The 15583-nt window shown below is 38.2% G+C and overlaps 1 protein-coding gene across 3 annotated transcripts in view; it reads right to left on the bottom strand.

Moving 5' to 3' along the window:
* Window positions 1–15583, bottom strand: part of slc4a11 (solute carrier family 4 member 11) — a 101584-nt gene that overhangs the window by 37993 nt on the left and 48008 nt on the right. For all 3 annotated transcript variants that reach the window (XM_026151298.2, XM_026151300.2, XM_026151299.2), the window contains exons 2-3: window positions 9230–9280; window positions 6351–6467 (exon numbers count right to left, since the gene is read on the bottom strand). In XM_026151298.2, coding sequence (XP_026007083.1) covers window positions 6351–6467; window positions 9230–9280 — 168 coding nt within the window. The remainder of the gene's footprint in view (window positions 1–6350; window positions 6468–9229; window positions 9281–15583) is intronic.

The following is a 15583-nucleotide window of genomic DNA, read 5'->3' as shown; positions in this document are numbered from 1 at the left end:
TAACACGGTTATCGCCGTTTACTGTGGGGACAACATTATTAGGTTACCATGGGCTTTCCTCCTCTGCTCCACGTGATGCATACTGTCGACTCGGTCTGGAAATCAATCAGTGCTTTAACTCCTCCCTCCAGCAACAAAGAAGCAAGAACACCCCCCCGACACACACGCGCGCACATACACTTTGACAAGCCAATAAGCCTTAGGAAAGTGCCAGGATATTATAAATAATCCTGCGACGAGTGAACGCGTTTGAGTGTGAGTCTGCAGAAAAGGGTGAGGGGCTTTGATCGAAACACCAAACACCTTGCCACAAAAACCCTGCAGGCAGTGTAGGAAAAAAAAGAGCCCCAACCCCTGCCTTTCTGTCTCTGATGAGACTATAGCAGGGGGCACGTGTCATGTGCAGTGGATTTGGTTCATCAAAGCCGCACAATCAAAAAGCACACGGCCAGGCTGATCTGTTCCCTTAGGGGAGAGGAAGCTCCGGCTCTAATTGCTGTCAGGCTGTAGCTGTAAGGAGATATTCAAATATTCATATTAAGATTACCTCGTCCCCGATGATCACCTCCTTCTAATGGACTCTGTATGTCTCAATATAGCTTAAAGTAATCCAGAAGAATTTCATTTTCTTTGGATTAGGTAAAAGAAGTGTTAAAATGTGTCCTTTATTTGAGCAATGTGCCACTATGACTGAGGATACCAGATTAACAACCTTGTACTTAGGCTAAGGTTGGGGATCTCCCATACTCTGCCTTAAACATCCAGTGTTTTTGCACCAGATGAAACTATAAACCTATAAAGGATTCATGGATTACATCTGCATCTGGCAGATTTTACCCACAGGTCAACAATCTTACAGATTAAAATGAAAAATATTCATTATTTAACTTCTTGAGTTTTGAACAAGAACACTTGGCATCAAACTGGAAATTAGTATCAGATGTTACTCTTAGTTGAGTGTCTAAAAATGTATTTATCGCAGAGTTTCCTTTAAGAAACCTCATGGAAGCAGTGACAGTCAATAAAGAGGTGGAAAACAAGTGGGACAATAAGGTTTGATTATAGTGTAAAGGTACAACAGTATTTTTAGCTGTTGGCTTCAAAAGGCATTCAACAGTCCCTTTCAAAAGCAATTATAATCCTTCAAACAAATATGACCAGTACCTATTTAAGAGGCTTTGTTGCGGGTATTTATATTTCATACCTGAAAAAAAACTGAAAAATAATATAAACCTAAAACGACGCCTTAAACATTAACCTAAGAAAACTAATGTTCTTGCATGTATGTCATTACTGTTAATACCACATGAGTCAGCGTCTCAGGCAGGTCTTACTCTTTCTGTTTATCACACACCCCAAAGGTTTTTTTCTTAGGGTTTTTTTTCATGAAAATGTCCAATTCCTACCCAGGTCTTAAAAGAAGTTGCACTATTACTTCTGTATAAAAGTATTAACTATAAAAAGATTAGACTGACTACCTTAAGACAGTCTATACCCAAGTTAGAAAACATAGCATTACCTCTGGACTCTTTTTGCAGATATCTCATCCATAAATAGTCAAATCTTTATAGTAAAAAGAAAAGAGGGGGAAAAAAAAAAAGTATTTTTGTCAATCCCCTCTCCACACTCATCATACATTCATGAAACTAACTTCGCTCCAGGTTATCAAGGTCAAGTCAGGACCTTGGTAAAAACCAAAATGTCTTTTCCAGCGTCAAAGACGGCTGTCCTTCCTCGTGACTTTTCCACATCAGCATTCAGCCAAATTGATTGAAGTGAAATGGAACTGAGCCCAGCGCTGGCTGAAAAATGTATAATCAAGATATCAATTGTATTTATGGAGGGAATTTGACAGCTTTATGACAAAGAGAGAAGAATGGATGAGATCATGTCAAAGTGATATAATAACAGAAGGAGACAAACAAACAAGTCTGTATTACTGTGATACAACAGTACTGGTAACCTCTTCATTTTCATATCTTTAATATTACCTTCAATAACCACCATCAGTCACCTTTTTTGATGTTGCTACAGCCACGTTGAGACAGTGAGCCTTCTTCAGATACTTTCAGTGACAGTGTATACTGACAGACTGGGCAGATAACTAACACGACTAACACTCTATTCTCACTGGGGGGCTGTAGCTATATGCTAAAGTCACAATAATGGCACAGCAGATCTATAATAGGTTTGTTTTTCTTGTTTATTGTTCCAGTTTAGCGTGCCAGCATTTCCTAATTAGCAATAAGTCACAACTTACAGATGATGAAACCAAGGTACTGGACATATTTATAATGTGGGCTTGACACAAAGCCACAGGATCACCCGAATTCTTAAACCAACTTGAATCTACTGACAGATTGACGAGTCCCTCTTTGGTTTACTCTCCCTGAGGCACTGCTCAGTAAAGAATCACTTTTTGTACAAGAAAAAAAAGACTAACTTTTGAAAACACCCACCTATTTTCAAAAACTCAGACACTCAAACTTCTAAATCCATTTATTTGTTTTAGCTAAACTTCGTTTAAACCTTACTCTACTTTTTCAATGAAAAGGGAGTCTGTGGAATTTGGCCCCTTCTCTTACATTAGAGATAATGGAGCGGATCATTCAGTTTGTAGTACAAGGAGGAATAATAGTACCTCAGAACCGACAGAAAGTGCACTCTCTTTTTACCATATCAGGACATTCATTACCAGGAATCAGTATTAGAAACAACAGCACACAATGTCAGCTGTTGTTTGGGGTTTTTTCTTTCGTTTTGCAAAAACTATGAATTGAAGAAAATGAAACAACTTGTAGAACCACCTTTAACAGCAATAACTTGAAGTAATGGTTTTCTGTGTGACTATCGGTCTCTGCAAAGTCATGAAGCAAGTTTAACCCACCCTTCCTGCTTCAGTTTTTTGAAGTTTGCAGACATTATTATTTATACACAGATCTCTGCACACCCGTTCTGTTGTAGATTTGGTGCTGTGCTTGGGTCACTGTCCCGCTGATTGACCCAATTTGGTCAACCTTTAGCTCTGCAATGCTTTGGTATACAGAGTTCTTCTTGGTGGACTCAAGGTGCTCAGGCCCTGTGGCTGCAAAACAAACCCAAACCCCATCCACCAGATGCTTGTAGATAACTTCAGTGTTTGCAGTTTCACTGAGCGTTGTCTGACCTTGGAGTGGGTTTGCTTGGACATCCAGTTCTGGGAAGATCAGCAGCTGTCTTGAATGTTTTTCATTTGAGAACATTTGTTTTAGTTGGTGATATCTTTCTTTCTTGGTTTTGTATAAATGCAGATTTGAATACTCCAGAAGTGCAAACTGCCAAAGCGTTTTTATAGAGGCGGTCACTGCTGCTGCTGATTAATTCGAGTGCCATCAAATATCAGCACCTGGCTCACTACACATTTTCTGTATTTTGGCTTAATTTTTGCTAAATAAATAATGACACAGTGTAATATGTCACGTTTGTTATTCATTTGACGTTTTATTTATGTAATTTTAAGAACCGGGTTATTTGTCTTATGTCTTGGTATGTAAAACCTCAGAACTGATAAAGGGTTTTACTGATAAAGGCCACGTTTGTCAGTAATGTTCTGAAACCAGGCATGAATCAAGAAAGGGGAAATAAAAATGAAAATAGAAACCCCTCCTCCTGCAGCTCTTGCTCTTTTGAGATTAAGCACAGCACATGCCTGTGCCCGTGCTTAATACACCTAAAAATAAGAGGACTTTTTCATTGTTGACCTTTGGCCTCACATGGAATTTAAACCCCACTCTCCAAGATCAAGATCCTCTGCTTAATTCATTGTGCTGCCACATCCAACTTTCTTTCTGACTTTCATGCTCATTATACTGCTTTCTGCTGCTTATCTCATCTGGTCTAAAGACTGATTGGTAGGAAGGTAGAAACGGTCTAGTTAAATATATATAAAAACATATAATGGTGAATATGGTGGAGTTACACACAATTGAATGCTGTCCTAGAAAACGGGCTGGAAAGATACATTTGAAACAAACATTTTCTCATGAATTAATTAAACAGACAGATGTTTTTAAAATTAGATTAAGATAGGAGCTGCTGTCTCTTGGTATGACGTAATCACTGAGTTATTTGCTTTTCCAAACCACTGCTTATTCAGGCAGACAGGATGTGATTAAAAGTCTTAGTCAGTCTTAGATTAATTTGACATGGTGGACATATTCCACAGTGGTCTGTGATAATTTGTGACACAAATTAAAAGCAAAAATAAGATGCAAACAACTAATGATACTGGGATCAAATGTATGTGACAGCTACACTTGTGAGGCTGGGGGCAGCCAGGAATGAAAACAAAACACTCTAATCAGCATTCAGCTGTGCTGTCAATGAGTAATGCACTGAAAATCTGTGAGCAGGAACTGCTGTGCATGACAAACATTCTGCACCTGCAGGTGAGAATTTTGACAGCAGCGAGATTTCAACATATTACAGCTGTATAGAGAGAGAGGAATATTACACAAATCACTGGAGCTCAGGATGTGAACATACTCACTGAGATTAAGGATGAACAGGAAGACAATTACATAACTTGAGATTATATCAATTCATCCTACCCTTCCATAGACTTACCTATACTTAACTGTAGCATCTACCCCCTTGCAATAATTCTTGGATGTTTGGGAAGGCTGTCAGCAGTTTTCTAATTTACTGAAGACACTGGATATAAAGTTAATTTTTTTCAATCAATTCCATAAATGCTTCCTGTTTTGTTCATCCTGATAGTTCATTAGTCTGGAACTGACTGTCACACTGGCGTATAGACAGATACAAAACCGATAATTGAGGTGAGTAAAAATGAGGTATTTTATGCTTTTATTTTAGGCCCGACATAAGTACAAGCTGTTCAACGTGAAGAAGAGCATTATCACAGCCGTTTTGTTTTTCTAACTTGTCCCCAGCTTGCACCACTACAGCTCTCTTGTCAGATGCCTTAAGTGTTACTATGTATGGAGACCCAGCCTAAGTGGCATGGTCACCTGTCACATTCAAAGCAAATGGGCATCTCTGTCTTTCCTCCTCTCCCTATGGTGCACCTGGGACTGTTACCATGGCAACAATAACCTGGGTTGACCCACCGGGATTGTGGTGATGGGGTCAAAATCATCTGCACCTGCAGCTGAGTAGCCGTCCATCAAGTCAACACCATCATGCCACCGGTCTGTGGAAGGGCAGCGCCCATCAGAACTCCACAGAAATTATTGAAATGTTTCTCACGCGGCTTTATTCAACAGGTTTTCTTTTTCTTCCTTCCTATACGATGCTGTATTGATTATGATTATGCTGACTGGAAGACAGTGGTCTCCTTTAAAAAAAACCCACCTATCCAAGTTTATTTATTTCATGTAAACTTCAACTTTCATGTAAATGTTTAGCTTAAAAGATGAAAAAAATGTTCCTTGTCATAAAATGCTAATAGATAACATGTATTATATATGTATGTACTCTGTATCTGACAGTTTATGGATGTAATTCCTTATGCATGTAGCATTTTCAAGCCCTAGGCAAAGTTTGACAGCACCAGATTCAGAATGAGTTTGATGCTGGTGACTGTATAAACAACATTAGTCAGTGAGACAAGATGTTAACCCTTATGAAGCTTAATTGTCTCTCATTTTCTACCTGTATGTCCACCTGTATCCATATCAACTTACTAACAACTTCAACAACATATTGGCATTCATGTGTCCGGCCAGTTTAGCACGTGTCATGATTGCTATAAGACTCACTTTAGCTGCTGTTAGTTGTGCCACTATGTTTTTAGAAGGTGGTCTCCGACTCTGTTTTTTGCTATCTGGTGCTGGTAAAAGGGCACACAGCTTTTTTTCTAAAACATGATGCTTGTTGCAGCTGGTAATGATGTTGATGTGAGTGACAAAGAAACCAAAAGTAAACTAATGGCTGCAAAACTAAAAGAGAAAGCTCAGCTGAACACGAGCAGAAACTATTGCAGGGGACTGCAGATTATCCTGGGATTTGCCTGTGGGTTCAGTATATTCGAATCTTACATGTACAGTATTGTTTAAACCTAACAAAAGTGTTAAATTAATATTTGATGAGGTTTAAGTTAATCTTTAGCATTTTCTTTCTAACAGTTTGTTTTACAGATTAAACAACAGATCAAGCTTTCAGCTTTTCTATAAAACCAAAGAATTATTTTTATTTATGGAGTCTATCGCCTTTAATTTCCAACTCACTTAAAAATCCTTATCAGTGGCTTCATCAAGTTTATTTTTCTTCCTCCTTGTCCAGACTGCATACTCTAACCCCTGCTGCCCTCTCACTTTCTTTCCCTCTCTCTCTCTCTCTGTACTGACCTGGCCCAGGGCTGATCTGGTTGTCATAGAGGTGGATGTCATCTCCGCAGGCGATCGGCGAATCTTGTCCCTCCTCTCGGCCCTCGCTGCCCTCCTCCTGCTCCACCTCCCGCTGCTCTGGGGACACAACAGCACAGGGTCACCTCCTGGACTTCACCGGCTACCAGGCAGGGTAGCAAACTGACTTTAATTATTGTTGTTATCCTCAGCCAAAGTCACAAAATCCAACAGTCAAATTTATTTTAGTGCTTTGTAGATGTTTATGGCACACTTTCAAAATGAGGAATAAATAAAAGAATGTGAAAGGAATAAATAAAATTTCTGAGTGAAGTTTTTCACAAAATCTAGTCCAAAAATCACTCAAAAAAGGTAAAGCTTTAGACAGTGACAGGAAATTATTACAGCAATTATGCTTCTCTGTGACAACTCATCTGACAGTCAGTGAACCATCCAGACTGTAATAAACATCTGCTGCTTAAAACAAAAACCCTGAAAATTATAAGAAAATATTGCTCAAGTGTCACCTGAAGTATGACTAGAGAGCTTCTTTCTTCCAGACAGTCTCTTTCATTGTCAGATGATATGGTTGAGAATGACAGTGTGTTCAAGTGAAAAACAGGAAAAAAAAAGTTATGTCTAGATATTATTAGACATAACTAGTCGTATACATGTCAGTGTTTTAAGGTGTAATATACACCTTAAAACACTGACATGTATACATACTATCAGTCTAAATACCAAATACTTCTCCTTCCTCTACATCTTTTAAAATAGGCAAACTATGGACCTAAAATTTGTGTCGGTGTACATTAAGAGATGAATCTAACCATTTTCGGATGGACAATGTCCAAAATATCCAGACTTAGTCAAACAAAACCAGTGTACAGGATGTGCCCTTTAAGGTGCAAAAGCTGAAATTTGTTTTTTCAGCTCACGATTCCTCTCCTGTTCATATGAATACATAAGAGTAGTGTTTTAATGTCAATGGAAGCAGCAACAACTACTAAAAGGTGCTTTCAATTAGTGTAACGCACAAATAGCTGCAAGCAGCGGTCCTTTATGCCTAAAAACCTAAAAATGCCACAAATTGTCAAAGAATATTAAGAAAATTAAGCTGTTAGACAAGTGAGACATGACGAGTCTTTTATGAATCAGCAGGTAAAAGCTGTTTTTCGCAGGGTTTTGGTGTGTAACGGTCAGGACTTTGCATGTTGGAAAGCATCACAGGACTGAGCCTGGAGCTTGTTTGGATGACTCATTCCTTTCCCTCTTCCCGAGACAGCGCCCCCCTTAAATCCAAAGCTCCAGTAACTGGTGGGCTCCCAAATATCATCCAGCGATCGGCTTGATGCGACAAGAACAATATCTCACTTGCTCTTTATCTGCTGACCTTATACGTGAGGAGCCCCAAATTTCAGTTCATTCAGTTTGTCTTGCATCAGGATCAACCCTCAGCATTTGACATTATTTGAACTTCACTGTGTAGTTGCCTTCCCTGCATCCCTCTGTGCCTCAGACTTACCAGCTGGGCTCTGACTTTCAAATCACCTTGGAGGAGAGAAGCAACTGCTAAACTGCAAGCACTAAATTAGAGGGTTAAAAAAAAGGAATGGCATTAATTTTAGGGAAATGTATTAAAACTTATTTATAAACTAATGCATGAAAAATATTCCAATCTCTCCATGTAGCAATCATGTAATTTATCTTTATATAACATATAACTAGAACTCCAAGTATGCAAAACGTCACAATTAGAGCTTCTTGTATTAAAAATAAATAAACTATGATTGAAATAAACGAATCACTGCTTCCTAAATGTAAAGCTATGCTGCCCTGCAGAACTTTGATCGGTGAATACAACATCTAGAAAGAACAAGAGCTAAGGGACAAGGAATGTTGAAAACGTTAAACGATTGATGTGCATCCTTCAAACGGTGTGCAGGGTTTTGCTGCTGCCTTTGAGACGCCGTGGGACATAAAGAAACAACAATCACACGGTAGCATGTTCGGATCATTAAAAGAAAGTTTGGAACTTTCTTGCTTCGTGTTTGGAGAAAAAAAAGATTCATAACTGCCATGTTTGGTGAATAACACCACTGTGTCTCAGTAACCTGTTCACTTCTAACACCACAGCAAAGAACTAAATGACACAGATAGCATATGCACAGCAGAGCTGCTTCTGCAGCACAAGACACTTCAAATATTGTTTACTGTGCGACCGTGATTCACCCTTTAATTGCAAAGTTCACAACAAGAGCACTGACGTTCCAAAACAACCTTTGCTAATGAACCACTAAAGATAACAGTGGTTTGTAATGCCTACTTGCCAACAGTATTGTAATTACATTAATATCTGATAAAAGGTCGCATAATAAAGACATTTATGTTGAGCTGCGGCAGGGGGTCTTCTGTGAATGTGCCGAATGAGACGGTGTGTTGCAGGAGGGGAATAATTGGCTGGGGGAGACGGGGAGATCCAATGCAAGTGTATTCTGTCTTGACTGCCTGTGCTGCACATACTAATTGGGAGCTTCTCCTTGGCTTGAAGGTAATGAAACTGCCGTTATCATAACACAAAGTTTGTTGTTTATATCCAAATGGAGGAGAGTGTGTAAGCTGGGAGAGGTTTGGGTTGTTTTTTTGTTTTTAATTTTACGTGTGCTGCAGCTCCAATCTTTAAATCACATCTTTCACTCTAAATATACCTTACACAATACACATTACTGGTAGGAAGATGTTCAAAGACGTCGATGACAGCGGCTATATTCACTTTGAGGATTAGGCTTTTAGGTTCCATGCTTTTCTTTCCATTTTTAATACACAGTGGAAGAGGAACAAATGTTGAAAATTTTGTCCTTGTGCTGGTGGTTCACACTCACCCATTTCTTGAAAGAAGTATCCATTCTTGGACATCCCAGAGGGAGGCGCCTCTGTGAGAGCAAAACAGAGAAAGACTGTAATTACTGAGCTGAATCTAGGCAACGGTAACAGGCCCGGCAGGGAGCAATTACTCGTTATTATTTTTACACAGCAATTGCTGGTATGAGAAATGTTATGAATACAAATACGCATCATTTTCAGACCTCTTTGTCATTCAGGGTTATTATACATGGAAAAGATCTATGCATTTAAAGGTAAAACACAAAGTAATCCACGGATTATTTGCTTACAAGCAAAAGTATTTGTTCTGTAATGGCCGCTAGAAGATGTAACAATGACTTCTTATAACACACTGCATGCGCACACGTAAATAACCCAGGAAGGCCTAAAATATGTTTGTCCTTGACATGAACTTTATCCTAACGAGTGCGGTCTATTTATTGTAAAGATGATCCACCCAGTCATCAAATATTTATTTTTTAATTAAACTATAGCTCTGCAGTATTCACAGTTTAAAAAAAAAAACAAAAAAAACAAACCACATTTAGCTCTTAATGAGCCCATCTATTCATTCTCTCGATAAAAAGAAAAAAAAAAAAAAAAAAAAAGCCCTGTCCATCTAGGTCAGCTGTCTCCTGAAAGTCTATCCCTTGCATTTGGTACTTTATTAATCATTAAGTGCCAAACCAATGTCCTATTATTTTGCATCTTGCTTTCAAGAAACAGCAGGTACTAATACATTCATGGTACCCACAGGATGAAAAATACAGCAGCGTTACATTAAATGAAATTCCACGCATCACTAGAAAATATTTTAGAGTTGCAATTTTGATTTTGACATATTTTGTTGATGGTTATACGTACGGATTGTTATAAAGCACACTCTGTGTACATTTACATTTTAATTCAGTCTGAGCACATATACCAGGCTGAAAGCTGCATAAGAAAAAATACGCTGCTAGACGCCAGAAATAAAATACGCTGTACAAAAGTGAATGACGGAAACACTTTTGTTTGCCTACTGCAAGGAGAGCCATGAATGCAAATGTGGTACAGATGAAACAAATATTACCATTTGGGTATGGGTGTGGGAACCGAGGAATACAAATAACAAAAATTTGTAAAACTTATTTTAGGTATTGTACAGACTTGAGAAGGTTTAAAAATGCTTATTTTGACCATGAGGAATGGTATATTGTCAAAACTGATCATCGAGGGGAAATGCTAGAAGATGAGCTGTGAAATGTGTGGCAAGAGTTGCAGTTGCAGACTTTTTGTTGCTCTGTCACCGAGTTGTCAGACAAAAATGTCATTAAAAAAAAAAAAAAAAAAAATTCCAACCCCAAAAAACTCAACCCCTGTATAACACATCAGTTTCATTATTTTCCCATTACTTAATTGCCTCATCAGCACAAACATGTGTATCTCTGTTTCTTGTGTACATAGATCAACTTGCAATGAGACCTTGTAATATAAGATTTTGATAGCAAAATTTTCCACTCAGTGCAGGACAATGATCAGACTAAAAGTGAGCATAAATTGGATGACCATGTAGTTCAACCAGAAGGCAAAGAGTTCCCCTAAGGAAGAAACATTATCAGTAAAACGCAAGGGCTTCCTTCATTACATCTAAAACATGTTAACAGGCAGTGATTATGAGCAGTGCACATCCTTTCATCAGCAAAGGTCTTGACTTTTCTAATACATTCAGCGATAATCCACATTGAGTTTCGCTTCCAGGCCAGCACTCATTTTGCATTGGTGGTGTGCAGCATTTTTTAAAATGGTGGATATCTCATTTTGGAATTAAACTTAATCTGGTGAAGAGCTCCACTACAAATGCACTGAGGGAATTTAGAGTACAACATTTCAGAGTGTTTGTCACGCGGCCCTGTGGATGTGTGCAGCATGCGGATTGCGCAGAAAAAAAGAGAGATATGGAGCAGGGATACTTTGAAGGTTATTGAGACATTGTGAAGGAAGAGAGGTGGCCCTGCCATGCTACCAGACTTCAGTGAGGCTCTTATTGAGCATTAAGCAAACATGTTTACATACTCATCCCATAACCACAGATCAACGGCACGTCGCGCGAGTAGTTTTCTGATTTGACTACTAAAAATCACAGCATCCTGGACAAAGGGACACACACTGGGAAAGAAATTGCACAAATACTCACAGATGTGCACAAGCACATACACAACCACTTTCACACAGACAAAAAAAAAAAAAATCATTATACAAGAACCGAGTGCCTCTTTTAACATGGCGACTGTCATAGAAGAGGGAAGTAAAGACTTACAACAGCTTTCTCTTCTGGAAAGGATTCTTTGATGTGACAACATCTAGCATACAAATACAGCATGCAACTTTAATTACACAAAATGCTCTTTCACTCTTGGGATAGGACACACAAAGCAAAACAATTTCAGAGTTAAAAGACCCAGGGATTCATTTATCCTCAAAACAATCAACTTTTTTAAATCCATACAGGTTCCTGCCTCAGTCTGCCACACATGCATACATTCAATCTTCTTAAGATTTCACCTCCTGCACTTTGACTGATATGGTTAATGCTGTGTTGATTTTTTTTTTTTTTTTTTTCATGATTTCAAATAGTTTCTAAACCAACCGTTACCTGTTGAAAACATACAAAAGACCACTGATACATTTTTATACCTTTAAAGTGCAGTGAAGCTACAGTACTGTGCAAAAGGTTTTAGGCAGATGAGAAAAAATGCTGTAAACAGAATGCTTTCAAAAATGGGAGTGTTAATCCTTTATTTACAATCAACAAAATGTAGCAAATGAACAAAAGAGAAATGGAATGAATAAAATCAATATTCGGTGTGACCACCCTTTGCCTTCTTCTAGGTACACTTGCACACAAGTTTTGAAGGAACTCTGTTTCCGGGTTGTTCCAAACATCTTGGGGAATCAACCACAGATCGTCTGCGAATGTAGGCTTCCTCAGATCCTTCTGTCTCTTCATTAATCCCAGACACACTCGATGATGTGTGGGGGCCATACCATCACTTCTAGTACTTCTTGTTCTTCTAGTACTTCTGAAGATAGTTCTTAATGACTTTGGCTGTATGTTTGGGGTCGTTGTCCTGCTGCAGGATATATTTGGGGCCAATAAACAATCATTTATATTTCTGGAAGCATTCTTTGTTTACAGCATTTTTTCCACACATGCCTAAAACTTTTGCACAGTACTGTAAATGGTTGGAAATCATGGCTCAAGTTGACCAGATAAAGCTTTGAATCTCAATTATTTCATTTAAAGCATGTGTCTAACTATCTTGCTTCACTTACTAAGAAATAGTCACCAACACAGTATATCTGACAGATTAACTAGTGGGTCTGTATTTTCAATAGTCATGCTGGTATTGGCATTCATAAAGGCAGATAAATGAAAATTTAAAAGGTAAATAAGACGCCGGAGAATCACCCTTCAGCCAAGTTATGAGTGTCGAAACTGCATAATTTATCCACCCGAAGGCACTCTGCAACTTCCCTGTTGGCAAAATATGTGCAGAAACACAACAATGAGCTGATCTAAGCAAAGCGTAAAAGCAAGTAAGCAATTACACAGAACGAATGTTAAGGAAATCTTATTATATTCTGTATGTCTGAAAGAAAGAATATCAGCTGTATACATTGGTCGCTAGCACATACACCCTCTTAAATCTACCTTGTCCTTTTTTATGTTTAGCTTTTCTAATAATCGTTATTTGCTTTTCAAGTGTTGGCAGGCATATAGATTCTTGTTTACATGCGGACAGAGCCACAGCGATAGCTACCCAGTATTTGTGTTATGCTAAGCTACTCTTGCACTTCTATACTGCTTCAAAATTTATGCCATGCAGCTGGTTGTATGATAAATGTACACATACATAAAATGTCTTTTTAAGAAGATATTTACACATTTCCCATAACTTTTCATAACTAAAAAATACAAAAAATAAATAGCTCCCTGTACTTCCTTAGAAAACCTGCATGATTAAAACCTATCGGTTACTAATGTAAGATATTTTTGTGATTTCTTATGATAACTGTCACTGCACAAGAAAAAAAAAAAAGAAAAATCGGTTGTGACAAGTCTGCTTATCGGAACATTTTTGGTTGTGTTTCATTCTGATGCATAAAAGAAGTCAGCAGAAGCAAGTTTGTAAAACTAAACACCCTAGTGGTATTTATTCTCCAGGCTTTCTTTCTAACACTTTATCCTCAAGCATTAGGGGGGAAAAAAATCAGTTCTGTCATCTGAGTTTTTTGTGCTAAAGAAAAAAATGTATGTGGCATAATTCACCAACATCCTGCTACTGAACTATCCTCTGCTTCTCCAGGGTATGTGTTGGATTGTTATGGCAGTCATGCAAACATTATTTTTCTCATCTTTGTACCCAACACACACATATGCATCATCCCCATGCAGCCCGTTTATCTGCAGCTATTACATCAAACATATCTTGAATAGCAGACGACGAACATGGATGCACTGAAATATGTAGCTTTTATATTTTTGCATAGCCAGCTTTATTTCAGCTTAACTGTGACATCTGTTATTTTTTCTACTGTTTAGTCATTTTACATGTGCAGCAAAATAAACCCTGTAAACACAGACATGCTCACCGCTTAGCAGCCTGAGGTGGTGCTAGTATTCCTGCGTCATAATCTGCATAATCATTTTTCTTTTACTCGTCTTCGCACATGCGTCTCTCTCCTAGCTATAATGAAGATAATGATGATGATGATAATGTAACTATCATTATGGCTTCATTAACCTTCTTTTAGCCATAAAACAACAAGCCTTTTTATATAAACGTGACGTTAGTCTCATAACTGAGTAAGTACAAGTCATAGGTGTCAAATAAAAATGGGAAAATTCATACGATATCACTGTATCTCTAATTTATGCACAATGACATCAGTGTACTAAAGACCAGCTACAGCAATGTATAACACCTAGAGGTTAAAAGGGTGAAAGATATACATCCTACTTGGAAGCTTAGTGTTTCTCATGGTTTCACTTGGCATTCAGTCCTAGATTTGTTTCTCGCATTTTTTGTGTTTCCCCCCCCCAACTTTGTACAAATGGAACCCCGACTTACGAAATTAATTCGTTCCCGACTTCCTTTCGTAAGTCAAAAATTTTCATATGTTGAAGCACCCATTGGGCCTTTTGAGTGAACGATAGGCTATAGGCTAATTGCTAACTAACGACGTAACAACAATACGTCGTTCAAGTGGAACAGCGAAGCGCGAGTACGAACGCCAAGGGGGTTGTTTATATTTTTATGCAGTGTCTGGCTTCACTCCAATAATATGATCAATAGCAGAAAACCCTGTAATATATTATAGTTGAAATTAGTAGCACTAAGGCCATCTATAACAAAAACGATTCATGAAATGCATATCAGCACAGACAGAGATGTTTAGAAAATTATTGAACAAAGCCAAATCTTTTTTTTCTGTATCCTGGAGGGTTGCTCTGTTGACTGCTCTTTTATTTATGTGTCACATCATGCCAGCCTCCTGTGGATGCTGTGCTTCTCTGAACTGTGTCTTACTCTGAGTGTTGTGATCAGGAGCAGCATCATGAAGATTCATGTGCTCTGCTTGTATTGAGCTGTTTGGCACTGACAGATGCAGGAAGAGATTTAGAAGGATTGGAGGGAATGCACGTTATCCATGTTGCCGGCTTTGCTAGATCAATGAAAATACACCAAGAAGATTTCTCTGTTGTGAGACACTAAACTTCCCTTCATGATCAAATAGAGGGCTTTGTATCCAAATATAACCCTGTTTCCCCAGACAGCTGAAATCTTGTGTAAAATGTAAAGAAAAATGAAACCTCAGTAATAAGAAAATAATTTAAACACTTTCATGTTTGACTATTTTCAGTTAAAGACAACTAAAGCTGAGAAATAAGATGACAGATATGTGATCAATTTGAATATGACACCAGAAAAATGTTTAAATCTTTACAGAACACATGTCCCAAAATGTATTTTGTAACGTATTCTGTTATGTTACTCAATGAGAGTAATGTATTCTGAATACTTTGGATTACTTAATACATTATTAAGCTTTTTACAATTATATGAATGTACTATTGCTGTGTGATTCTTTACTATTACTGAAGAATACTCGCCATACCAACACCAACTAGATTTTTAAATCTTAATATAAAATGAGTAACAGTAGGGTGGACATTAGGTAAGGCTGCACTTTTTGCAGCGATCTTGTATAGAAAACTATTCCGCACATATATAAAACAGGTCCGCGGCTCCGAACCGCAGTAAAGGGGCCTCTGGCTAATACGTCGGGTTCTGTGTCGGGCTCGTAGC

Source organism: Astatotilapia calliptera, chromosome 19 (assembly GCF_964374335.1).
Source record: "Astatotilapia calliptera chromosome 19, fAstCal68.1, whole genome shotgun sequence".
NCBI classification, from domain to species: Eukaryota; Metazoa; Chordata; class Actinopteri; order Cichliformes; family Cichlidae; genus Astatotilapia; species Astatotilapia calliptera.
The sequence above is the reverse complement of the archived record's forward strand: the minus strand, read 5'-3'. Positions and strand labels throughout refer to the sequence as shown.